This window comes from Rhinoraja longicauda, unplaced genomic scaffold, assembly GCF_053455715.1.
Source record: "Rhinoraja longicauda isolate Sanriku21f unplaced genomic scaffold, sRhiLon1.1 Scf000204, whole genome shotgun sequence".
NCBI classification, from domain to species: domain Eukaryota; kingdom Metazoa; phylum Chordata; class Chondrichthyes; order Rajiformes; family Arhynchobatidae; genus Rhinoraja; species Rhinoraja longicauda.
In genome coordinates this window covers 30,367-57,870 of record NW_027601422.1, presented here as the reverse complement: position 1 = coordinate 57,870, position 27,504 = coordinate 30,367, and the positions used below count along the sequence as shown (strand labels likewise).

Here is a 27,504-nt window from a genome sequence, read left to right as displayed (position 1 = left end):
CTAACTTTAGACGTACTTAGTGGGGACCTTCAATGCCTGAAACTGGGAGGTTTTCTGGAATGGAGAGTCTGTATTCATCACCAGCACAAATTCAAATAGGGAGAGGCTCCATGTTACCTTTTTTGAAAAAGAGATTGTATTAGAAAATAATTTATGTGGCACTTGGAGTTGCGATAGTTCGGAATTAATATAAACTGATTACCTGTCATAAATTGGAAAATATTTTTTGCAAGCAGATTATTTATTTAAGAGGATTTAAATGCTCTCATAGTTGACTTGTGATAAGATACTAATCTGAAAAATAATGTAATTAGTATTCATTTGGGTGCAACTTTCATTTATTTTACTAGCCATTATAAAATTTAAATCATAATTAATTTGGAGCTGATAAAGCCATTATGTCCTTGAGAAACAATTTATTCTCAGAGCAGAAGAAACCCTCAGAAATGAATAATTATTCAAAATTTCAGTTTGACTAATTAAAAATGATTGTCCAAATCTGCCTCATTAAAAGTTGTTACAATTCTCATCTCTGTAGTTGAACTTCACAGTTTAATTTTTCTTGCATAATTATTACAAATACATTTTGTATGTTTGTGAGTCTAGATAACTTGTTAAGAAATAAAGCTAATCCGGTCTTTTGGGAGAACGGATGAGCCTGACCTTAGTGAAGTGTACTTTGCAATAGGAAACTTAAACAAATTTGAAGAATAAAGGTGCACGTTTTTTACTTCTGTCACCAATTACAATGCATGTTCAAATGAGGCCTCATCTATTAATATCATGTATCTTTTCCTTTAACGGAAAAGTTTGGCATTACAGTATGTTTTTTCTCGGGTTAGGAGAAGCTAATGGATCTGAATTTCTTGCCATTGACAAGCGTCCCATGCATTCTTGCCAATGGTCAATTTTTTGCAGATTCATTGTCAATGTGAGCTTCTGGTTCAACCGAGCCTCAACGGCAAGGTTCAATGTGACAGTAGTATAGGCATCATGTTGGGGGAGTGGATGGTGCAGGAATTACAGAAATATATCTTCTCATAAAATAGCTGAAAGTATATTAAGAGATGGGTAAGCCTCCTCCTCCATGCCAATCCCCACACCTGAGGTCTGCTGTCAAACAGTAAATGTTTTTGACTTTCAGAAACATGAAAAACAAAAGAATTATTCATTAAAATTACTGAAAATGTAAAAGAAAACCCAAACACAATAATACATTACACTTTTAAACAGTTAGAGCAAGTAACTTTGTTTTTAAAAATTGCATTTTTACTCAATTTCTTGGTTCCTCAGCTGTCGCTCTCTATTCAAGTAAATGGAGATGATATTCTGTGGCAGTTCTGATTTGACACAGGGTCTGCAGACAGATTTATGTGTTTAAGGGGTGGGGAACTACGCAACTATCTGCTTTGCTGCTGATCTTGAGAACTTCAGTATCTAATGTGGGAACACAGTCTGGAGACGGAAGAAAAGTAACCAGAAAAAGAGCATGAGATGCTGGGCCAAATGTGCCTCCTGAGCTGCAGGATTCTATGGAAAAGTGTTTAATGGGTTTCAAATCATTAGAAGAGGAGCAAGATAAATGGATAACGTCTCTTTAAAAGGCTGGCGCTATTAACAGCCGAAATGTTGACTGAAGTAAGATCTGTTAAAGTAAATTATGAACTCCAAACGTCCAATTGATTAACTATTAAAGGCCAGTGCTGAATGTCAGTGAGTAATATTTTCTTTCATCACATCTTGATTCCAATGTAATTGCAGTTATTTACTCCCATCGACCAGCAGCACTAAATTGTGTTGGTTTTACAAGAAAACCAAATTGGGTGATTTCTTCTGCAGTAAAGTAAAACCACCATGGATTGCATTGATTAGCTAGATTATTAAATGTGAGACATGTAACACATCTATGTGTTACTGAGATAAACTATGTAAGGGCAAATAAGTAAGGACAATTATTTAAGGCAATGTTCTATTTTACTGCGCTCTCGACTGTCACCCATGTATATAAAAATTAGTCTCTTTAAAATTCTATGCATCTGTCTTTACCATTCCTTATTCAATGGATGGAACAGTTCAGCAGTTTGACCGTTAGAGTTTCAGAACTTTTCCTTCTCCTGCCTCCAAATGAAATCAGGTACTCAATATACTGCTTGATTGAAATTGATTGAAAGATACAGCATGAAAAAAAGGCCTTTCGGCCCACCAAGTCCACTTCGACCATTGATCACCCATTCACACTAGTTCTATTTTATCCCACTTTTGCATCCACTTGGGAAATTTCACAGAGGGCAATTTACCTACCAACCCATGTCTTTGGGATGTGGGTGGAAACCAGAGCACCAGGAGGACACCCATGTCACAGAGAGAACGTGCACACCTCACATAGACAGCACCCAAGGTCAGGACAAACCCAGATCTCTGGCACTATGGGCAGTAGCTCTACCTGCTTTTTATTCGAGGTACTTCATGCGAATGAGGGTCAGATGCACCAAGGCCAATCGGCATATGCATTGATGTTAACGAGCGCACAATGCTCAGTTTGCCCTTGTAGACAAAATCAATCCGTGTATATGTGGCCTGTGAATGGTGTAGGCTTCAATTGGCCTGCATTTATGTTGCCTAGAACATCTGAGAAATCCATCTTCACTCATGTAGTTTTTGTTTTTTTAGTGATTACTTCTAGCAAACTGATCACCCATCTCCTTGAAAAAAAAACCCAACCTCTCCACTAGTGTCCCTGTGATCCATGCTTAAATTTTCATTGATAAAATGACATCAGTAGTGTGTAATGAATTGTGACAGGCTATCAATTTGTGAAAATCACAGTTGCTTGCAGATGCTTATGAAATATATGAAATCCTTTTTATGTGCATCCAGTTGTCATGTTGTCAATGCATCAATTTTGCATTATAAATTATTTTATTCAGACTTGTTCGTCAGACTTGCCACTGTGATGGTGCATTATCTTAAAATATAATCCAATATTTACTAATCACAGTTTTAACTAATTTTTCTCCTATATCCTGCATCCTTGGATGATGATGAAATGTTTTTGAATATTTTATTATATTTTATTAATTATTCATTCAAACAACCTTACATTAATATTTAATTTCAAAACCCTGAAGAACGTAAAACAAAATTGATACTTTCTAAATAAAAGATTCAATGCTTAGCCTGCACAGAATTTACAATACAAAAATACATCCCGTTTGTTCGTCAGTGCAAAGAAAAGGATTAGGTTTAAATATTGTTTTTTACTTTGCATGTTGAAGCAGAATATTTTATTTCAGATATATTCTGGCATTGTTAACTTTGGACATGAGTTTATATTATATTTGGGATAAATTCAGAAAAATAAATTACATAATGAATCATGGAATTGACTAATTTAGACTTGATAATGTGGAATAAAGAGGAACTAATTCTAGAGAAGGAACTTCTGGAGAAGAGTGATCATAACTTGATAGAATTTCACATTCAGTTTGAGGGTAATAAACTAGTACTTTAAAGGTAAATAAAGGTAATTGCAAAGGTCTAAAGTGGACTAGGAAAATAGATTAAAAGTCGATGAAGTGGAAGGTTTAAATAAATATGTTCAACCAAGAAATATCTCATTGGAACCACTGTTAAGAGAAAGGTAATTCATCCGTAACTAACAAAATAAATTAAGCAGAGTGTCAGAATAAAAGTAAAGGCGTGCAGTGCTGTGAAGATTAATGGTGCAGATAGGTGAATGTTCAAAACTAGTAAAAGGTGATTCAGATAAAATGAAAAGGTATGAAGTTATCTGCAACAAAAATTATGAAAGTAAAGTAGCAAGAAACATGTTAAAATAATAACAATGTTCACAAGATTTAAAAAAAAGTATCAAGTAGTTGGCCCCTTGCAGATTGAATGAGGAATTGGTAATGGGAAATATGGAACTGGCAGAGAATTACAATATTCCGTCCATCATCCAAGCAGAAGATGAGGGAAGCATCCTAATAATACCATAAAAATGAGAGGGAACAGAAGAGGAGGAACTTTGAAGAATTATTCTAATTAGAGAAAAGGTTCTTGTCAAACAAATGGATCTAAAGGCTAACAGTAGATCTCATTGCCTGCATCCTTATGTAATAAAGAAGTTATCTGCATAGGACAGAAGCAAAATATAGATGAGCCTGTCTTTGGTAAAATGCAGTATTGAGCTAGTGATTACAAGACATTTGGAAATCCATATTGTAAACAGAGTCAAGGTGACTTAATGAAAGGGAAATTGTATTTGAGTTATTTCAGGATAGAATTCTCTGCCACAGAGGGCAGTGAAGGCCAAATCGCTGGGTGAATTTAAGAGAGAGTTAGATAGAGCTCTGAGGGCTAGTGGAATCAAGGGATATGGGGAGAAGTTGGGCACAGGTTACTGATTGTGGATGATCAGCCATGATCACAATGAATGGCGGTGCTAGCACAAAGGGCCAAATGGCCTCCTCCTGCACCTATTTTCTATGTTTGTATGTTTCTATAATGAGCAGGGTATATGATGGGATAGATAGGGTGGTCAAGAAGGCTTTGGACACATTGACCTTCATCAGTCAGAGTATTGAGAATAGAAGTTGAGAAGTCTTGTTACATTTGTACAAGGCATTGGTGAGGCCACATTTTGAGTATTGTATTCAATTTTGGTCACCCTGTTTTAGTGAAGATGGTGTTAAGCTTGAAAAGGTGCAGAGAAGATTTACAAGGATGTTGCCAGTACTGGAGGGTCTGAGCTATAGGGAGAGGTTGAGCAAGCTAGGACTTTATTCCTTGGAGCACAGGAGGATGATCTTTGCAAGGAATAGATAGGGTAAATGCACAGTTTTTTTACCCAGTGTAGGTATCAAGAATCAAGAGGACATAGATTTAAGGTGAGGGGGGAAAGATTTTACAGAAACCTGAGGAGCAACTTTTTTACACAAAGGGTGGTAGGTATAGAGAACGAACTGCCGGAGGGGGTCATTGAGGCAGGTACTATCACAATGTTTAAAGAACAAATGGACATGCACATGGATAGGATAGGTTTAAAGGGAGAAAGTGAGCAAACAAATTGGCAAATGTAGTGTGGGGAAATGTATAGTTACACACAGAAAGGAGGTACTGAAAAGCAATTTAAATGGAAACAGACTCACAGTTCAGGACGGGGTCAATGTTTGTGCACTGGCAGAGCAGATAATTAATAAGTCATATGGAATGGCCTTTCTTGGAAGAGGGATGGAGTATAAAAGTAATGAAGCCTTGCCATAACCATTGGGATCAATGTTTTGATCTAAGAAGAACAAATGGTGATCTTATTGAAATACTCAATACTTGATGAGCTAATGTTGAGAGAATGATTCCCAATTGTAGGGGAGTCTAAAACCAAGGGTCAAAGTTTCCGAGCGAGAGGCTTCCCAGAGAGCTCTGAATCTATGGTAATGCCTATCCTAGAGAGATGGTAGGCAGATTATTGAATCTGTTCAAGGCTGAGAGGCAGAATTTGGGGCATTGAGTGAGTTGAGGATTATGAGGGCAGGCATAAAAGGTGAGTTGAGAGCAGTTTCATAAGGTCAAAAGTGATAGGAGCAAAATTAGGCCATTAGGCCCATCAAGTCTCCTGCGACATTCAATCATGGCTGATCTATCTCTCCCTCCTAACCCAATTCTCCTGCCTTCTCCCCATAACCTTTGACACCCGTACTAATCAAGAATCTATCTATCTCTGCTTTAAAAATATCCATTGACGTGGCCTCCACAGCCTTCTGTGGCAAAGAATTTCACAGATTCATTACCATCTGACCAAAGAAATTCCTCCTCATCTTCCTAAAAGGACGTCCTTTAATTCTGAGGTTATGACCTCCGGCCCTAGTCTCTCCCACTAGTGGAAACATCCTCTCCACATCCACTCTATCCAAGCCTTTCACTATTTGGTAAGTTTCAATGAGATGCCCCCCTCATCCTTCTAAACTCCAGCGAGTACAGGCCCAGTGCCATCAAATGCTCATCATATGCTAACCCATTCATTCCTGTGATCATTCTTGTAAACCTCCTCTGGACCCTCTTCAGAGTCAGCGCTTCATTCCTCACATATGGTGCCCAAAATTGCTTACAGTACTCCAAATGCGGCCTGACCCATGCCTGATAGAGCCTCAGCATGTTTCAAATGTGCCAGGATCTTCATAGTGAGAGCAACTTGAGCGGCTATTTGGCGTACTTCTATTATTTATTTTGTTTGATCGAGCTATCAATAAAAAAGCACAACAATCAAGGTCGTAAACATATCATGTGGAGATTAGCTAGCTTTGTCGTGATATAGATTAAAACTGTCACATTACTGCATAAAACTACATAATATGTGTCCCACGGTCTAATCTGCCCAAGTGGTTCTCATTGATTTTATGCACTACATAAGCTGCCTCCTGCCATTATTCACTCAGCATATCCTAATATCCCTTTGTATATAGCTATATTATTGGCCTATATTGCTTGCTTCCATAATGCCATGTGAGTAATCACTTCCACAATGAAGTGAGTAACATCTAGCCATAAAAGCAAACTGTTGGAGGAACAGAGGAGGTCAAGCAGCATCGGTGGAGACAGAAGGGTAGTCAACGTATTGGGAAGACTCTGTTCAGGACCATATGGTAACCAAAGACAGACACAAAGTGCTGGAGTAACTCAGTGGGTCTGAAAAGTCTGATGAAGGGTCCCGGCCCAAAACTTTATCTATCCTTTTTCTCCAGAGATGCTGCCTGACCCGCTGAGATGCTCCAGCACTTTGTGTCTATCTTTGGTATAAACCAGTTCTTTGTTTCTACTGTTTTTCCATATTGTAACCACTCTGGTTAAAGGAATTTCTCTTTAATTTCTTAGATTTGATAATGATCATCCTTTGGTTATGGGTCCCAAAATTAATTCATGGAAATTAGCAAGTTATGATGTTTCTAACAGCCAAGAATCACATTCTCATTACAATACAATACAATACAATATATCTTTATTGTCATTGTACAGGGGTACAACGAGATTGGGAATGCGCCTCCCATACGATGCAATAATTTATAGTTCCAAGTTGCATTCTTGTAACACTGCAAAATTGTCCAACAATGAAGGAATGCTCCAGTGGTTTGGGATGATAACCATCTTTAGCTATGATTAAAATGTGATTTCCATTCCTTCTCTCCAGAGATACTGCCTGTCCCGCTGAGTTACTCCAGCATTTTGTGTCTATCTTCAGTTTTTATAATATGTGTGGAAGAATGTGTGATATGTGAATGATGGAGCAATGCTGAAATAGAAAAATGTTATTCTTTAGAAGGATGTTGTATCCTATCGACACTGCAACCAAATAAAAATTGTGAGTGATTAGGGGAGGTTTTATGCAATAACCTTTTATTGACAACACTGAGTTGGTTAATGATGCTATATTCTTTGTTTCATATGTTATCTGAACCACTCATAAGGTTACAACTTTGCATTCATTTCATTCCATAAAATCTATCTGAGCCCATCCTATTAGACAGCAGATTTATAACTCTCTTGAAACATTGCAGCTTTGATTGCTATTGATTGCCATTGGGATATTCATTAAAATTGATTGATGTCCACTGATCCAGTGATAAAATAATATTTTGCAAACTTTGTACTCAGAGATGCGCAGGCAAGTAAGCAGTGCAGAGTTGAAGAACCAACGGTTGAAGGAGGTGTTCCAGAAGAAGATTCAGGAATTCCGAGCTGTCTGCTACACCCTGACGGGTTACAAGATTGATGTCACGACAGAGAACCAGTACAAGCTGTCATCGATGTATGCAGAACACCCGGATGACTACCTGATGTTTAAGGTAAGATTACAAGGAGAGGGGAGAATGTAGCATTATTAGAAATGTTTGCATTTGAAGAAAATGTTTTTATTTCTCTTCATCACGGACTAGTTCCAATCAAAATGTCATTGTACTTACCTCAAAATAGTAAAATTTAATTTATAATAAGGATTGTTTGTTGACGGTTTCCTTTTATGTTGATTCAAATTGCTCTGTGCTGTTCAGTGGTATGTCGTGGTAACATGAGAGTTTGTATAACAGGGTTTTTACCAGTTATTGTCTGAAGGCTGTTGGTCATTCTAATCCATTCATCTGGGTCTGATAAGTTTCACAGATCCTCGAGTATCGTTATCAATATTGATCATTTCCACAAGGTGCAGTTGATGATTCTTAATTTGTTACTTATTCATTCTAATAGTATTATCATCCTTTAATACACCAGTTCTTCAGAAAGGATCATGTGGCTTATATCTAAGTAACATGAGTACTTTGCCATGGATTATGCTGATGAGACTAATTTTAAAGTTTGTAATTGCTGGAATGTTTGTTCAAGAATTATTCCCATTACAAAGTGAATATTCTAAAAATTGTTTCCATGGACATTTGGTTGTTAGAAGAGCTAAAATCTGAAGCAGATGCACATACTTTGGATATAATTAATCTCATTCTCCGAGAATGGAGACAGAAGACTATCAACTGCTCCAAAGTAATAAAAAGTGATTTATAGATAGACCATCTCTCAGCAAGAGAAATTAAAAAATAATGAATTTTAGAATTCTACAAAGTGCTTTACCGAGGCCCTTGTTGTAACTGACACATATCCACTTAGACTGAAAATCTAAAATAAAAACAATTCGGATATGACTTGCTTAAATTAACTAATGCAACCATATTTCACCTGGATCTTAGTCCATTTCCCTGTTGCAAATAGATTGCAGAAATTAACTGAACTTGTTTTAGAGTGAGGAAAGCCTGATCAAATTGACACCACTTCACAAATGAAATTGAGTGATTATCTGTATAATAACAACCTTCCAAGCACTCAAAAGAAAAAGAAAATGCACTTGTCCGAACTTGACCAAATTTGTCATTTTGAAGAAATGGCAACCCATGTGAACTCTGGACAACTTCACAAATTGGTTTGCTTTGACTTCAAAAAGATGAAGATCAAGGACTTGGGGAATGTAAACTAAAGTTATTGGAATTTCATAAGTATGACCTTTGGGATGGGTAAGTTGCTTTTGGACTATTATGGTTCATAATTTAAATTACTGATTTGAATTCTGATAATCAATGCAAACTGGTCATTACAGAAGATTTGATACTAGCACGATCAGTTGATTTAAAGTGGCAACCTGGGTAACATCGCATAATTTGGACAAAGTCACTGTCTTGTGCAGTCATTGAGGATTGATTGATGATGATAATTGTGTTCTATGGGGTGTGTGTGTGTTGGGTGGGGTGGGGGGAGGTCTGCAGCCCACCTCAGCTGGTCAGGAAATGCTTGACAAGGCAGATGGTGTGGGAGATGCTACGACTTCCACCATTTACCCCGAGCTTCTGTATGACATATTCTTCAAAGTCATCCCAAGTGCTAATCATCCATTTAGAACAGGGGTAAGGGGTTCTCACAAGGTAATGGACATGTTGCAGTTTATTGGGAGAACTTTGATTACATCCCTGGGTCATTTTGTCTGTTCATCTGGTAATCATTGGCATGATGGAGCTCAGAATATCGTGTTTGTTTTAGATGTCTGGCATTGGGCTGCAAATCTGTTCTGCCTATTGGAACTGATGGAGTGTGATTTGGGCTTCAATGTTGTGATATTGACCTGTGAGAGGATGCTATTATCCCTTTGTAGATTCTGATTGTGGTATACCTCAGGCAATCCAGACACTGTGGACATACTGCAGCTCCTGTTGCGTGGCTGATTTAAGGCTGCCTGGGAAGAGCCATCTTTCTGGGATCCTTGAAATTTCAATAATAACAGTGTCTTGTACTGCTATTGTTTTGGGGCCAGGCTGATGGAAGTAATGGAATGGATTAGCTGGTGAATAAACCAACAGACATAGGTGCCCAACATAGTGGAGGTAATGTAGACATTCTTGGTGTCTCATGCTCAGAATACAATATTTTTTAACGGATGATGGTTCAGAGAATATAGGTGTTGCCATGATGTCTCATGCTTGTCTCTCTGTCATTGCAAAATATGGGTTATGATAATAACATGCTCTAACCATTTTGGCAGAAGGTAGACACTATTGGAGTTATTTTTCTTTCCTCCTTGCCTTTCCAAAACCATTTAATTCATAGAGAAAGATTGATTTGTCTCTCTCTCTGACATGTGAGCTAGGACTTATTGAGGACCATACCCATTTACATAGATATATGTCTAATTTGGTCTTTGAGCGGCCTCATTCTCTTTCTAATTATCCTTTTCCCTTAATGTACATAACATTTCATTGGATTCTACTTAATTTTAACAATTAAAGTGATCTCATGCCACTTTTATACCCTCCTGATTTTCTTGGGCATTCCTGTATCTTTGTTACTCCTCCAGAGACTCACTTGATCCCAACTGCATGTACCTGACCCATACAGCCTCCTTTCTTTTACCCAGAGCCTCAATACCTCTTGTCATCCAGTGTTTCCTACTCTTGCCGCCCTTGCCTTCACTCTAAAGGAACATGCAGACCAGAGTGGCACAGGGCACAGCAATAGAGTTGCTGCCTTACTGCAGCAGAGACCCAGGTTCGATTCTGACTATGCGAGCTCTCTGTACAGAGTTTGCATTTTCTGCCTGTGACCGCATGGGTTTTCTCCGGATGCTCCGGTTTCATCCCACATTACAGACATATAGGTTAATTGGGTTCTGTAAATTGTCCCAAGTGTGAAGGATAGAACTAGTGTATGTCTGATTGCTGGTCGGCGCGGACTCTGTGGACTAAAGGGCCTGTTTCCAAGCTGTAATTTTAAACTAAACCAAACTTGCAATATCACACTTTTCAAAGCCTCCCACATGCCATGTGTCCCTTTACCCGCAAACCACACTTTACTGAAGTCAAAAGAGTCCCATTCTGAAACGTGACCTATCCATGTTCTCCAGAGATGCTGCCTGACCCGCTGAGTTACTCCAGCACTTAGTTTTTTTTAAAGAAACCAGCATCTGCAGTTCCTTGTGTCGCCAACTTACTCCAATCAACCTCTGCAAGCTCCAGGCCAATACTGTTAAAATTCACCATCGCACGATTTAGATTTTTAACTTGTGGGTAGGTTCTATCCTTTTCCATAACTATTTTAAAACCAATGGAATTATGGTCATTGGTTCCAAAATGTTTCTCACAAGCAGCTCAGTCTTTTGCCCGGCCTTATTTCCCAAGAGTAGGTTAGGCTTTACAAATATCAAAACTTAACAAATTCCACCCTATTTCAGCCCGGGCACAATAGCAGTCCCAGTCTATATTAGGAAAATTCAAATACCTTTTTATGACAACTCAATTATTCTTGCAAATCTCCACAATGTTCCTGCATATTTGTCCCTCTAATTCCCATTGGCTATTTGTGGACTACAATGAAATCCCTATAAGGTAATCATCTCAATAGACAATAGGTGCAGGAGGAGGCCATTCGGCCCCTCTCCTTTTTATTTCTCAGCTCCACCCACAAGGTTTGACTGGATAATTCCTCAGTAATTTAATCTCAGGCTACTATTGTGCTATAGCCATATTTCTGTAATCGCTATTACTTCTGTTGAGCATTGAAATAAACGCAGTTTAATCCAATAGTCCTTCCTTGTTCCCTGCCACACTCCTGCCCATCTTGTCAACGGAATTTGATGTTGTTGACTTTTGCATCAACTTCTAAACTCTTATTTGCCTTTCCCACCCCATTACTCACCCTGTGTAATCTAGTTTAAACCCTTCCCCGTAGCACTAGAAAATCTGCCCATGAGGATGTTGGTTTCCTTTCCAGTTCAGGTGCAAACTGTCTCTCAAGTGCACATCACCTCTAATTCACAAGAGATCCCAATGTTCCAAAAATCCAAATCCCTCCCCCCTGCACCAACTTATTGGTCCTGTTCGACTATTCCTACATTCACACACATGTGGCACTCAAAGTAATCTAGAGATTGCTGCCCTCGACGTCATGGTTCTTAAAAACATTTTGCTCTGCCTACTCCATTTGCACTTCCTGGTGGCCAGCAAGGCATTGTTTGCCTGCAGCTTAGGTGTAACCACTTTGTTAAAAATCCTATCTATCATGCTTATCCCGGATGATACTGAGTGCATCTAGCTCCAGTTCCTTCATTTGATCAGTCAGGAGCTGCAGCTGGACACACTTACCACCAGCGACACTCTGATCCATCCTACAGAAGGAGCTTGCCACTGCTTGAACTGCCATCCCGACTAAAGAGGAAAGTTAAAAGGACATCACTTTATCTTACTTTCACGCTCTGATTTACCTCCTCGATGAAGGCTCTCGAGCCCAGGCCTCAACACTTATCCTCAATCACAGCACTCAACACTTACCCTCAATTACAGGCACAACCACTCCAACAAAAAGTTGCTCCAAAATGGCTGCACCACTAGGGGCTTTCACTTACAGAAACTTAAATAACAGGGACTAGTGTTTTTAGCATTAAGTGTGGGGTTTAGGGTGAGACTCTCACTGCAGCTGGATTTGATGGCGTATGAAGATGATAAATGGCTATAGTGAACAAATCAGCAAATAATAGACAGCTTTTGCATGAAGAGTTCTACCAAACTTAATTCGAGAATGACCCAGGTGTAATTTTCAGCCATTACTTTCTCCTCCTCGATTCATTGCATGGAAGTTTAGTTTAGTATAGTTTATTGTCACGTGAACTGAAGCTGAAAAGCTTTTTTGCGTGCTACCCAGTCAGCGGAAAGACTATACATGATTACAATCGAGCCATCCACAATGTACAGGTACATGATAAAGGGACTAATGTTTAGTGCAGATATCGTCCACTCGAATTGGTCCTTTGGTATCTTCCTACGATCTAGAAGTTTCTTTGCATCATCTTATTAATTGTTGGCCCAGGGATACAACCGAACGAAAGGTGAGTTGGTGACTGCCTGCTTATGCCCTGCACAGCGCTGATCTGCTGTAGCACTCAAACTGAGTACCCTGTGGTGCTCACTCTTCCTTCTTATTTCAATATATGTGGGATGAATGACAAGACCTGGATTTCACCACAGTGAATACAACATTGGCAGTCCAATTCAATGATCTGCCAAATACTCTCAAATCCATTACTCCTTTATTTGCTTGTCTCTTGCTTCCCTGAACAAATATTGCAGTTGAAATCACAAGAATAATGATGTCAACATGAATCCCATGCACAGCCAGTAATGACATCCTTTTCGCTGTCAAGTCAAGCCAGCAAAAGGTTTTTCCATGCAATTTTTTCAACATTTTATCGTTAAGTTTGTAGTTGGATAATTAATGTACTTCAGTCAGAGGGAACATATTCATTGAGAAAGATTTAATGAGCTCACCGACCATATTAATCCTGTCTATTTTAGAACTAATTAGTTTACCCTGTTAAATACTTTTTTTTCAACCACACTGCTCTGGATTTTATTTTGCATTAGCAGAATAAATTCAGTATAAACCGCCTGTTCAGTTTCATGGGCCTTCAACTATATGTAAAAGATTAAATGAATTAATGGAATTTCATGTTCTTTGATGGGAAAGATCAATGTCATCTTTACTGTTTTCTTACCTTACCATTGGAAAAAATTCAAATAGAGCTGAAAGGCTCATTGAAGGGGTGGTGTGAGTGCGAATACCATTTAGACTGCTTGATTTGGTCCAGTTCCATTGAGCTCACAGTCATCTGGTTAGACCAAACCTTGAGAGACAATAAAATTAGCAATAAAATTGCTAGATTTACTTGGCCAATTTAGATGTGGCCTACTATTATTTTTTTATGAGTGCTATTCTTTGGCACGATTGCAATTGATCCATTATTGGATCAACAGATGGAAGTCAGTTGAATAGAGAAGAATAGTTTCATTTATATTTAGTTTTTGTACTTATGTGACTTGAATGTTGATAAAAGTTTTGATGTAAGCAGATTAAGTGAAGCTACGGCAGAAGCTTCATCAGATATTTGTGTTCAATCAAAATATTTTTTTCTAGAGAGTACAACATTAGTCGGTACGTCAGAATACGTCAGCATATAAGTCAGAGAGGTACTGAACAAGGTACAAAAAATTCACAAGGGTGATATCAGAATTGAAAGTGATCTTTCAGGAGGTACCACACCACAGGATATTCAGCCTCTGACCTACTGATGTAACGATACTATTTGTGTGCCTGGAGAAGTTGCAGTGCATTTTGTATACAGTATACACTCCAGCCAACTGTGTGCTAGAATTAATGTTTAGGATGGTGGATAAGTTTCCAAACAAACAGCTTGTTTTTTATCCCGTTTGGAGCTTCTTGAATGGAGTTGGCTCTACATTTCCAGAAAAGTGGAGTGTATTCCGTGCACTCCTGACTTGTACCTTGTTGATGGTGCGAAAGCTTTGGAACATCAGAGAATAAGTCACTCACAACAGGATACCCAGCTTCTGACCTTGTGATAATGGTATTGATGTGGCCAGTCTGGTTTAGTTTCTGGTCAGTGCTGACATCGAGGATGTGATGGTCAGAAATTCACTTCTGTTAAAATTGTTAAATATCAAAAATAGGTTGATAGGCTCTCCCTTTTATGGTGCAAGCGTGACTTGTCATGTATTAACCAATGCCTGAATATTATCTAGGTCTTGCGTTTAGGCATGGGTTTTCTCATTTGCTGAGTGCGATCATTGATAAACATCCCCACTTCCATGTTATGCTGAAAGGAAAGTCATTGATGCAGCAGAAGATGGTTGAGGGTAGGACACTGACCTGTGGTACTCCTGTAAGGATGTCCTGGATTGATTAATTTGTGACGCAGTAGTAGAGTTGCTGCCTTACAGCACCAGAGACCCGGGTTCAATCCTGACTACGGGCGCTATCTGTACGGAGTTTGTATGTTTTCCCCGTGACCCCATGGGTTTTCTCCAGGTGCTCCGGTTTACTCCCACACTCCAAAGATGTACAGGTTAGTAAGTTAATTGGCTTCTGTAAATTGTCCCTAGTGCAATAGACAATAGGTGCAGGAGTAGGCCATTCGGCCCTTCGAGCCAGCACCACCCTTTAATGTGATCTTGGCTGATCATTCCCAATCAGTACCCCGTTCCTGCCTTCTCCCCATACCCCCTGACTCCGCTATCCTTAAGAGCTCTATCTAGCTCTCTCTTGAAAACACTCAGAGAATTGGCCTCCACCTCCTTCAGAGGCAGAGAATTCCACCGATTTACAACTCTGAGTGAAAATGTTTTTCCTCATCTCCGTTCTAAATGGCCTACCCTTATTCTTCATCATATCATATATCTATACAGCCGGAAACAGGCCTTTTCGGCCCTCCAAGTCCGTGCCGCCCAGCGATCCCCGTACATTAACACTATCCTACACCCACTAGGGACAATTTTTTTTTACATTTACCCAGCCAATTAACCTACATACCTGTACGTATTCTTAAACTGTGGCCCCTGGTTCTGGACTACCCCAACATTGGGAACATGTTTCCTGCCTCTAACGTGTCCAACCACTTAATAATCTTATATGTTTCAATAAGATCCCCTCTCATCCTTCTAAATTCCAATGTATACAAGCCTAGTCGATCCAGCCTTTCAACATACGACAGTCCCACCATTCCGGGAATTAACCTAGTAAATCTACGCTGCACGCCCTCAATAGCAAGAATATCCTTCCTCAAATTTGGAGACCAAAACTGCACACAGTACTCCAGGTGCGTTCTCACTAGGGCCCTGTACAACTGCAGAAGAACCTCTTTGCTCCTATACTCAACTCCTCTTGTTATGAAGGCCAACATTCCATTGGCTTTCTTCACTGCCTGCTGTACCTGCATGCTTCCTTTCAGTGACTGATGCACTAAGGCACCCAGATCTCGTTGTACGTCCCCATTTCCTAACTTGACACCATTTAGATAATAATCTGCTTTCCTATTCTTACCACCAAAGTGGATAACCTCACACTTATCCACATTAAACTGCATCTGCCATGCATTCGCCCACTCACACAACCTGTCCAAATCACCCTGCAACCTCATAGTATCTTCCTCACAGTTCACACTGCCACCCAGCTTTGTGTCATAGTGCAAAGGATAGTGCTAGTGTACGGGGTGATCACTCGTCAGCGCAGACTTGGTGGACCGAAAGACCTTTTGCGCTGTATCTCTGTCTAAAGACTTCCAACAACACAATCATCTTCCATTGTGTGCGGTATAACTCCACCAATTGCATTGTTTACCCTTTGATGCCCATTGACTTCAATTAGAAGCCAAGTGGTCTTGGCAAGTTAAAACTGGGCATTGGTGAGCAGGTTATTGTTCAATAACTGCCACTTGGTAACAATGACAATAACATATAACATTTCTTTGAGATTGGTTGGGTAGTACTTAACTAAATTTTATTTATCGTGTTTTTGTGCAAATGGACTTCCAGAGCAATTTTATGCATTGTTGAATGCCAAAGTGTTCATTGTTCTGGGACAGTTTGGCCAGAGCAGAGGCCTTTTGTGCTGCAGCCAGGAGATTGTCCGGTCCCAAAGCTTTTACTTCATCCTGTGCTGAAAGCTGTTTCATACTATCTTGTGCAGAAAATCAAAACTGCCCTTGTGTTTTGGTGGGGATCTCAAGAGGGAACTGAAACAGAATGCTGGAGTAACTCAGCGGGACTGACAGTATCTCTGGAGAGAAGGAATGGATGACATTTCAGGTCGAGACCTAAAGTCTGAAGAAGGGTCTCGACCTCCATTCCTTTTCTTCAGAGATGCTGCCTGTCCCACTGAGTTACTCCAGCATTTTGTGGCTATAATCAACTACTTATCATTTCTGGCTGACATTACACATTGGTGCTGTCATGGAGAGGCCCTCCTTCTTTGATGATAGGTTAATTTTAGGCCACCTTCTCCCATTAATTGCCACCATTCCCAACTTGACATTGCCATAAAACAAAGCTTTGATATGACCCATTTGTGAAATCTCATACCACTGTCCACAACAAACGGCTTTTGGTGTTTCACGCACATGAAGTCTGGTTGTAGTTTTAATAGGATGGTACTTCATTTTGGTTTTCTGGTGCTGCTCTTGGCATGCCCTCTTGCACACCTCATTGAGCCATGTTGATAACTGGCTTAATTGTATTGGTAAGTTGAGGTAACATATGATGCTTTACATTTATGCTGCTGAAGATCCTTTGTGTTTCCTGGCTGTCTAGTATTTACCTGCTAGATCTGTTCTAAATCGTTTCCATTTATCAAGATTGCAGTAATTATAGAGGATAGTGATCTGAGGACGGGACTTTGTCTCACAAGAGTTGTGCTTCTTCCACTTTTTCCACTGTTGTAATGGACAGATGCCAGATTATTGAAGTCAAGCTTTCTCATGTTGATTCACTCATTACCTGCCACTACAGAATCTGGCAGGCTTATCCGTTGGGTTTGGATCAGTGGTGGTGCTGCCAAGCTTGTTTGTGATGGTCAAGTCTTGAGGGGAGAAGAGGGAATGACCAGGGTGAGACTCGTCCTTGATTATGCTGGTGGCCTTGCCGAGACAGCATAAAGTGTAGATGGAGTCAATGGAAGGGAGGTTGATTTGTGTGATGGTCTGGACTGCATAATAAATCTCTACAATTTTTTGCAGTCTTGGATGGAGCTGTTCCCAAATCATACTGAGATGCATCTCGATAAAATGTTTTCTGAAGGTGCATCTGTAGAGGTTGGTGAGAGTTTTTGGGGACATGCTGAACTTCCTAAAGCTTCTAGGAAAATAGAGGCGATGGTCTGCTCTCTTGGCCATTGGTTCGATATGGCTTGTCCAGGACAAGTTGCTGGTGATATATACTCCTAGGAACTTGAAGCTTTCAGCGCTGTCAAAGTGTACCGGGGTATGTGTGCCGCTTCGCTTCCTGAAGTCGATCACTGTTTCCTTTGTCATGTTGACATTGAGAAAAAGGTTGTTGTCTTGACACCAGGTTACGAGGTTCTCAATCTCCTTCCTGTACTCCCTCTTGTCATTATTTGATACCGAGCCCACTACGGTGGTGTTGTCCTCGAATTTGTAAATTGAGTTAGATTCCCAGATGTTGTCCTTAGTTGTGAAGAAAGGCACCATTGCCACTCCTGCTGTATTTCTTAGTTCCTCCAGTAATGTCCTGTACAACCCTAATTACCACTGCTCCATTATTGGCAGTTGGGCTCCAGGTGCTGAAATCTTTCCCTCAATATTGATCCTCTTTTTCCTTCCCCCCCTTTTAGTTAATCCTTGAAACTGACTCAATTTGAGCAAGCTTTTGATCACCTATCATATGTGGTTTGGTGTTTGTTTTGTTCTTACTCTGCTCTGGTGAGATATCTTGAAATGTCTTACTTGATTTAATTTGCTTTTGTACTTCTATGTGCATTCAGCTCCATTGAACTCTGATATTGGATCTGTGAAGGTGAATATAACTGATGGCCAATACTTATGGAAGAGTTTTAATGCTCGCAACCAGACGCTTGCTTCTCTCCTGTTGTGTCTAAATCCATGACATACAGTTGGTTGTGGCACCTTCACGCCCACATTGGTTTTGCATACAACCTGTCACCCCTGACGACTTGCCTGCAGCCTCACGAGAAGGTCCAGCCACAAGAGCTCAACACTTCCTGTCACAGACCTCCCAAATTGCACTACCAAACAAGATCAGACCGTAGAATCAACCCGCCAGACCGGTAGGGGGCAGGACAAAGCCAGGCAGTCGCCACCTTGTATGACTCGGTGGCTGAGGGGGGAGCTGTGGCACCTTCACGCCCACGTTGGGTTTGCAGACAGCCTGTCACGGCTGGCGACCTGCCAGCAGCCTCACGAGAAGGTCCAGCCACAAGAGCTCAATAACAACTCCAAGGTCAGACGCACTAATTGGCCTTATCTGCACACGGGTTATGATTGGTGAGAATGTAGCAAAAGGGGGCTTCTGGAATAAATGGGACACAAGGTGTCTGGCTCGGCTCAAAGGTTCGGACACATCGTCTTCAAAGAAACTGTTGTGTTTACCCGAGGATGCAGTTCAAGCCTTCAACGCCGCTAAGAGGACTCTCGCTGACGCAATTATGCTGGTCCATCAGATGCCCAAAGCCATATTTTCGCTCAACACTGATGCCTCCGTCAACGCCGTGGGAGCCGTCGTTGAGCGGTGAGTCAATGGCAGGTGGGAGCCTCTGGCTTTCTTTTCGGCAAAATTATCACCCATTCCGATGAGGTACAGCACATACGGGCGCAAACTTTTGGCTATGCACCTCGCCGTCAAGCATTTCCGCCATCTGTTGGAAGGCCGTCCCTTCACTATTTATACAGATCACCAACCGCTCACATACACGACTCGTACAAGTGTGCGGAGCCATTCACCTTGGGGAATCCGCCACATGGACTTCGTTCTGCAGTTCTCCAGTGACATCAGGCACATTCAAGGAAAAGCAAATCCGGTTGCCGACGCCCTATCAAGACTGGAGGTGGATGCTCTGAATGCGGCCACACATCGATCTTCATGCCATGGCTCACGCGCAGCATCCTGATCCCAATCTTATCCATTAGCATTGGACGCATACAGCCCTAAAATTGGAAGATGTACCTATCGGTGACACGAGAGAAACCATCGTATGTGGCACTTCCACTGGCAAACCAAGGCCGTTTGTGCCAAGGCCGATGTGTCGAGATGTTTTCAGCATGCTGCACAACTTATAACATCTGGGAAAGAAAGCTACGATAAAACAAATCTCTGAACGTTTCATCTGGCCTTTCATCAAGCGTGATGTTGGATTATGGGCGAAGACTTGTCTACCGTGTTAACAATCCAAGATCTCCAGGCACACTCGGACCCCTTTCGATGAGTTTCCTGTACCGAACACCCGTTTCGAGCACGTGCACCTGGACTTGGTCGGCCCATTCCCACCGTCAAGAAACGACACATATCCGCTCACTCCTGAAGACCAGTTCACAAGATGGCAAGATGCAATCCCAGTCATCAACATTTCAGCGGAAACAATAGCCCGCGCTTTTGTTGATCGATGGATTTTGGTCTTTGGGGTCCCAAGTACGATCACAACAGACCAAGGGCCGCAATTCGAATCTGCGCTGTTTCAAACATTAACCAACCTCTTGGGTACGAACCAGATTCAAACGACTGCATATCATCCACAAGCGAACAGCCTGATTGAACGGTTCCATCGCCAGTTGAAAGCTGCTCTGGCAGCCGGAGGACAGGTATCGCAACGGTTGCCTCTGGTTCTGCTTGGCATTCGTACGGCGGTGAAAGCAGACCTAGGATGTTTGTCGGCGGAAATGGTTTACGGCACAACTCTGAAGCTGCCCGGCGAATTTGTCAAGCCAATCCCCACAGAAAGATCCTATGATCCAAGCAGGTATGTCAATCGATTACAGCGAACTATGCAGCTACTCAGGCCAACACTGACACGGCGAACACCTGCAATGGTCTACGTGCCTGCTGACCTCCAATGCTGCACACATGTTTTGGTCTGACACAATGCCGTCCGTCGACCTTTTCAGCAAGCATTCGATGGCCCTTACCAAGTCATCCAAGGCCCACCCAAATGCTTTGTGATCTATCGAAACGGAAAAACTGACACCGTATCATTCGACCGGTTAAAGTCAGCATACGTCGAGAACCAACTGACTATCTCACCCAACAAACCGGCTAAGTCACAAGACCCTAACACTTCTTGTCACAGACCTCCCACACTGCAGTACCAAAGAAGATCAGACTGTAAAATCAACCCGCCAGACTGGTACGGGGCGGGACAAAGCCAGGCAGTCGCCACCTTGTATGACTCGGTGGCTGAGGGGGGAGCTGTGGCACCTTCACGCCCACGTTGGTTTTGCATACAGCCTGTCACCGCTGGCGACCTGCCATCAGCTACACGAGGTGGTCCAGCCACAAGAGCTCAATAACAACTCCAAGGTCAGAGGCACTAATTGGCCTTATCTGCAAACGGGTTATGATTTGGTGAGAATGTAGGAAAAAGGGGCTTCTGGAATAAACAGGACACAAGGTGTCGTTTATTCTTTGCTCTTTGTCGTGGGATTCAGTTGATCCTACAAGGTCATTGATTCATGTTATCGTATTTGTTTAAGGTGTCAGTGTTTTAAAATGGTCCCATGTAAATAAAATTCTCTCAACTCAAACAACTTGAGTCACAATTTTGTAGCACTGACCCACGTAGTGATGTACCATTTGTCCAATCTGCTATTGTTGTTTTTTCTAATAGATTATAGCAATGCAGTGGGTCATCTTAGTTTTGCTTTTATCCAGTTAAATAAATAGGCTCTTATTTTACACCAGAAAATTTTCTTTACTGAAAAAGATGTTGGTAACCGGATTTTCAAAGAGATTAACTTCCTTCAATGAAATGTGTTGTATTTGATCATTCATTCTGCATTTTATTCCTGTCTGTTTTATAGTGTCATTTCTAAGGACATCAATAAATGTGCTGACTCTAATTCTCAGTCCACAAAATATAATGACATTTCCTTGTCTCCTCTTGTGTATCAACTGAATAATATTCAGTTGAATTGGATTCATCCGCGCAGATCTGAAGCTGCATCCAATTTAAGGTCAGCTTTTTAAAAAAATCTGTTTTAAAAAGTGTCTATAAACCGCCCATTTCTGAAACGATCTTATTGCCGTGTCACAGTGTGCAATGGCAGAACTGTTGATTCCAATTTACATTTTTTGAGATGATGTGCATTACCTTCACAATATTGCAAAGATGAAATGAATGCAAAATAACTGACATTTCTTCAGCAGTGGTTGCTGTAAATTGATTGTCATGGCACCCCAGCAACTTGCAGAGCAGACACCATTTGGCCCATTTGCCAGTTTATTTTTTCCATAAGGGTCCCTTGAATTTAAATTTTCTTTTGTACGTTATGGAGGGAAATGGAAGTAGATTTTTCCACTTGATGGTGTTTTCTTCAGAGTCTTCTTCCTTCCAATGTCCTATTCATTCTCTCCAAATTTTGACCTCAACCATCTCCGCACCATGCACAGATCTTCTTTCCACACTCCCCATCATGCCACAAGGAACATAGGAGCAGAATTAGGCCATTTGACCTATCGAGTCTATTTCGCCGTTCAATCTTGGATGATTTATCTTTCCCTCTCAACCCCATTCTCCTGCCATCTCTCTGTAACCTTTGACACCCTTGCGATCTATCGATCTCTGCTTTAAAAATTACTTGGCCTCCACAGCTGTCAGTTGCTATGAACTCCACAAAATCACAACCTTCTGGTTAAAGAAATTTCTCCTCATCTCCATTCTGAAGGTACATCATTTTATTCTGAGGCTATGCCTCCGATTCTAGACTCCCATTAATGGAAACATCCTTTCCATCTCCACTCTATCTAAGCATTTCATTATCTGGTAGATTTCAATAGGATTCCGTCTCATCCTTCTAAACTCCAGTGAGTACAGGCCTAGAGTCTCCTCATGCTCCTCATTTATTAACCCAAGCATCCCCAGGATCATTCTCGTACATTTTTCTACCTCAGCCCATGTATCTGTTGTTTACAGTTGTGCAAAACCTATATATAGCAAAAGTGGTGTAGGAACATAGAAAAGAACAGTCCAGCACAGGAACAGGCCCTTCGATGCATTATATCTGTGCCACACTCGATGCCAAGACCAACACTATCTGCCTGTAGATAATCCATATCCCTCCATTCCCTACATGTGCTGATCCAAAAGTCTATTAAATGCCACTTTCATACCTGCCTCCACCACCACCTGCACATTCCAGGAACTCACTATAAGAAAAACTACTCCAGTACATATCCTTTAAATGTTCCTGCCCTCACCTTAAAGCTGTGCCCTCAAGTTTTTGATATTTCCATCCTGGGATAAAGGTTCTGACTGTCTACCTTCTTCACACCTCTCATAATTTTATACACTTATACCTCTGCTGTTCCAGAGAAAACAATCCAAGTCTGTCCTGTCATGGGGTAACCAGAATTGCACGCAGTTCTGCAAATGCAGCCAAAGCAAAGTCCTATATAACTGCATCATGACTTTGATGCAAAGAGTTGCCTCTCCCAGTATTGTTTGATTGCCAGCATTGGAGCCCAGCATTAAAGAGAAAGTGACCATGAATCATCTACAAATGAAAACAAATTAACTGTCTTACAAACTAATGTTTTCATATAATTTAAGTATTAACAAAAGATATGAAGCAGGCAGATATAATGGCTTAATATCTATAATGTGAACTCAAATAAATGGTATTATTTTATTAAGATATTAATGTGCTGGCAGGTATCATTGTCCAGGGACTTGCTCTATCTTGAAATATAAATGCGTAATTAGGGATAAATTGTGCTTCAGACGTTTGATACACCAAGATTTAGCCAGATGGCTGCAGGTGTAGCCAGAAGGTACAGTTAAAGACCACACTGGAAGTAATTAATATACCGGTTTTTTAAAAGATGCTGGATTTTTAAAATCTTTCTTTAATGAACGTGTGCATAACCACGTAATATGGCAAATTTCTCTTTGGTGAATTCCACAAAGTTTCTGTGTCTCTTGAGGCTCATTAACGTGCTTGGACAGTACTTCTTGGAAGGAGCCTTTGCTTGTAAAGTGATATGAAAGCTCAGCTGCACAGTTGTGTAACTCAGGTTTTTTCATGTGCTACAAAAACTGGTTCCAATCCCTGACCCACAGCAGAAATTGCATACAATATTTAAAGGATCATATCATTAACACTCTTTCAGAAAAAGCAAAGGCTTTTCATCGAAAATGCTAATCATCATGCTTGTTAAATGAAAGAACTTGCTGACTTGCTTTTTGTTCCTTGTGTCGGTTGGAATATATCATGATACTTTAAGGACCTTCATAGCTGATTTTGTTGTATCTGGTACACAGTAGAGATCTTGCCAGCTGTAAATTGCTGTGCTGCAAACATAATACTTATTGACAAGTCTTCCTTTGGTTTAGTGCTTTTAGTGGCTGTCACTTGGATCTGGAAAGCACCAAATTAATTTTTATGACTGGTTTATTACGGCAGCACTCACTTCGTATACTGGAAACAAATTCACTGAGCATAATCCTTCCAAGTAGTGGTTGATTAAAATTCTTTTGAGCTATGATTGCTTGTCTTTTGGAGACTGAAATAAATGGCAAGATGGGAGGAGGGGCAATGAAGAATCCACCTAAAAATTTATTGTACCCAAAATTACAATTTGACTTCATCCTTTCTCACCTTTGTCTTTTACAGCTCGTGGGGAAGAGGTAAGAGGAATTATAACTCTGAAGTCTAAATTGGTAGGAATTAATGTCAGGTTTAAAGTTTGTGAAATCAGGTACAACTGCATTGTAAGGACTGAAAGTGCATTAATCTGATGACTAAGAGTGAACCCACATTGATTTTTTTAATTTCTTGCATTCCGTGAAAGATTTTCAGCTGTAGTGGAGAATTACAGCATAAGAGCATTAGAAGGTTTTCTGCATTGATCCCTCAGCAAAGTTGAACTGCGCAGTTTCCTTTTCAGAATGCCTTTCAATTTGGGGATAGATGTTTTCCAGAAAATTCTTTAGAAATTGTGACTGTTATATCTTTGGATTAGATAGCTTTGATTCCACTTAATGCAGCGAACTGGTTACATTGCAGGCCATTACAGACTAATTCAAGTGAATAGCTGCATCTCTGTGAATCGATCTGCTCAGGAGGAACATCGATGCTTTTCAAATGATGGGGGTTTGTGAAGTGCTTGATTGAGCATTATCCTTAGGCCTTATTCATTCGCATAAACAGGTTTTATTTTCTCATTATTTGACTCTGCAGGAATATGTCATGCTATCAATTTTATAGAAGAAAAATAATTTTCATGGTTTACTACACCAGTTGTGGAATATTCTTTGAAAACAACATGATAACTTTTCATGTTGCTTTTTTGGAACCATGGTAATCCTGTGTTGCTTGTGAATGATGTGGCTGTATTTTCAAATATTGTTTTAACTCTATCATTAAATTTTATCGAACATGTTTCCTGGTATGTTTTTGCATATCAAATATTAATATCCACATGTTCAAGGCTTGCTTTTTTTTACCACATTGAATAAGCTACAGCTCTTGCTTCCACCAATTTAAGTTATCCAATGAATTGTTTTTATTGTTGTAAATGTTTTTAATGCTTCAGTGGATTCACTTAGATGTTGAGAACATTCTTGTGTAGATATGGCGAGCATATTGATTGTGCTCAGTACAGAAACAAGGTAGGATTCTTTCTGAAGTTGCAGATGTGGATAGTTTGAGACGAATGGATAGTTTGTCTTGAAAATTCTTTCATTCATTTTGTATTCTTTGATGCAGAATTAATGCTGAGATATAGATTATCTTATGTACAATAACATTGTAAATAGGCTAGATTTACTTTTACAGATGAAGGCTGAATTTAGTTACCATGGTGCTATTAATAGCAATGCATCTGACAAGATGTTTAACAATGTAACCTTGAAGTATAACAGGGCTTTTTGCCAGAGTTCTTAATAAGTGCAGAGATGCTTTGTAACATCAGGAATGATCCAAGTAAAGGAGGGCTCAGCTCAATTTCACCCGGGTCTTGCCTCACTGCTATTATTACAACTCTCCCATCTGTCTCCTTGTGATTCCTAATTATCCTGAATTGCTCGCTTAGATCCTGCCTTCTTCTCATTGGTTCTCCAGGATATTTATTAATTTTCCTTCTCCCCTGATTAAAATTTGACCTTACAGCCCTCCCTCCCTCCCTCCACCCCCCCCCCCCCCCCACCCCACCCCTCCTCCCCTGCTCATTAACATTCACTTACCCAATGGAACTTTTGGTATCTTATTCACTTTTGTTCTCTTATTCTATCTTGGCCTCTTTTCTGTCTGATGATGCAAATATCAAGCAACTTGGGAAATTTTACATTGAAGATTGAGACATGGTAGACAAAAGATGCCTGGCATGGCTCTGACTCCTCGCTTGTGTTTACCATTCATATTTACTACTTTACTGGTTTATTGGTTCCATTTTCACATACCCGATACTTTTGAAAGACCCTGGTATTTAAAATGAATGGACTGAAAACAACATTGTCATAACCTCCAGATCGAAGAAATTTCAGCACGTGTGAAACATTGCAGGTGTACTCAGTTTGCTCATTGTATATGCTGAAGAGATACTCATCTTTAACACATAAATGGACAGTTTTGGACAGTTTAAATCAACTTCTGAAGAATACTTCATATTGGGGGCAGAAGGGTGATTGCTTTAGTAAAATATTGTTTTTGCAATCTCTACACCATTGAGCACAGAGGAGATTAATGCCAGTTTGTTAATTATTTATCACTATGGGTCAATTGCATGTACTATTATTAATTAAATGTGATGTCTAGACAATGTAAATGTATTGCAAAGATCTCTAATCTGCCATTAATGGCTTTGCTTTAACTGTATAACACGCTAATCATTACCTTCAGTACTATTCTATTATATATTCACTACAAAGTATTTTTAGGATTATTGGCATATTGGTATGTGGGGAGCACTGCTGTAATAGGATTGCTGCTGGTTTTACATGCTTGATTCTCACTGAGCTGAATCTTGTGTTTAGGACCAACACAGTAAATTGCCTTAAAAACTGAAAATACAGGAAACACTCAACAAGTCAGACAGCAAGTTCTGCAAGAAGAAAAACAGTTTCAGATTGGAGATCTTTCATTGGGCCTGTTTTTCTCTTTTTCATCCAGCTGTTTGATCTGCTAAGTGCTCCCAGAATTTTTAGTTTATTTCAGATTTCCAGCCTGTGCAGTTTCTTGATTTCCAATGAATTTGCAACCACATTACAAGAGTGATTACAGCACACTGGCAGTAAATTGCTTTTGGGATATTAGTTTTTTTTTCTTTTTTCTTGTATTTTTCATTGAAACCTGTATCCCACACACACATCAATAGCATTTGTGCCTTTGTCTCAGAGTTCTGACATTGATGTCTTGCTTTCCATATGTTTGCCATCTAATCAAGCTGGCTGCCTTTTTTTTTGCCATAAAACACTTGAAGTGTAACATGGTAGAAGGCTAAAATAAGTGAATGTTGCATTTGCAAAGAACATTTTTTGGCAAAGGCTGATTTAGCCACACAAAAGGTGAACTGAATCTGAAGTCTGGTTAAGTAGAGTTCAAACTTGAGTTTCAGAATCCTGAAACTTAAAAAAGAAGGAAAGGTAATGCAGTGGGCTCCGCAGATCATATGATCTAGTAAGGACCACAGAAATAAAGTTAAACTTTTCTTGTTTACATGACTCTTTAATTAGGAGTCATTGTTGCAATGTGCATTTATGATGTCATTAAATACAAGATGAACTACTCACAAGAAATTATCGTGGCAAAGCAGTATTCGTCCTAGTGTAATGCACTCTTAACACAGCTTCCAAGCAGTGTTTTAGAAAGGGGCTTTTAAAAAAAATTCAAACATGATCTGCCCTATGACTGACTATATGTGTATTTCCTGATTCTTTTTTTTTTGTGAAGAGTACTAC

General features: G+C 40.1%; 1 protein-coding gene across 1 annotated transcript in view; it reads left to right on the top strand.

The window, feature by feature from the left end:
• The window catches only part of LOC144590555 (mitotic spindle assembly checkpoint protein MAD1-like), a 139,898-nt gene extending 121,413 nt beyond the window's left edge, over positions 1–18,485 (top strand). The window contains exons 4-6 of the mRNA XM_078395082.1: positions 7,648–7,838; positions 12,883–12,901; positions 18,364–18,485. Of these exons, the coding sequence (XP_078251208.1) occupies positions 7,648–7,838; positions 12,883–12,901; positions 18,364–18,485 (332 nt within the window). The remainder of the gene's footprint in view (positions 1–7,647; positions 7,839–12,882; positions 12,902–18,363) is intronic.
• Positions 18,486–27,504: the final 9,019 nt, after the last annotated feature.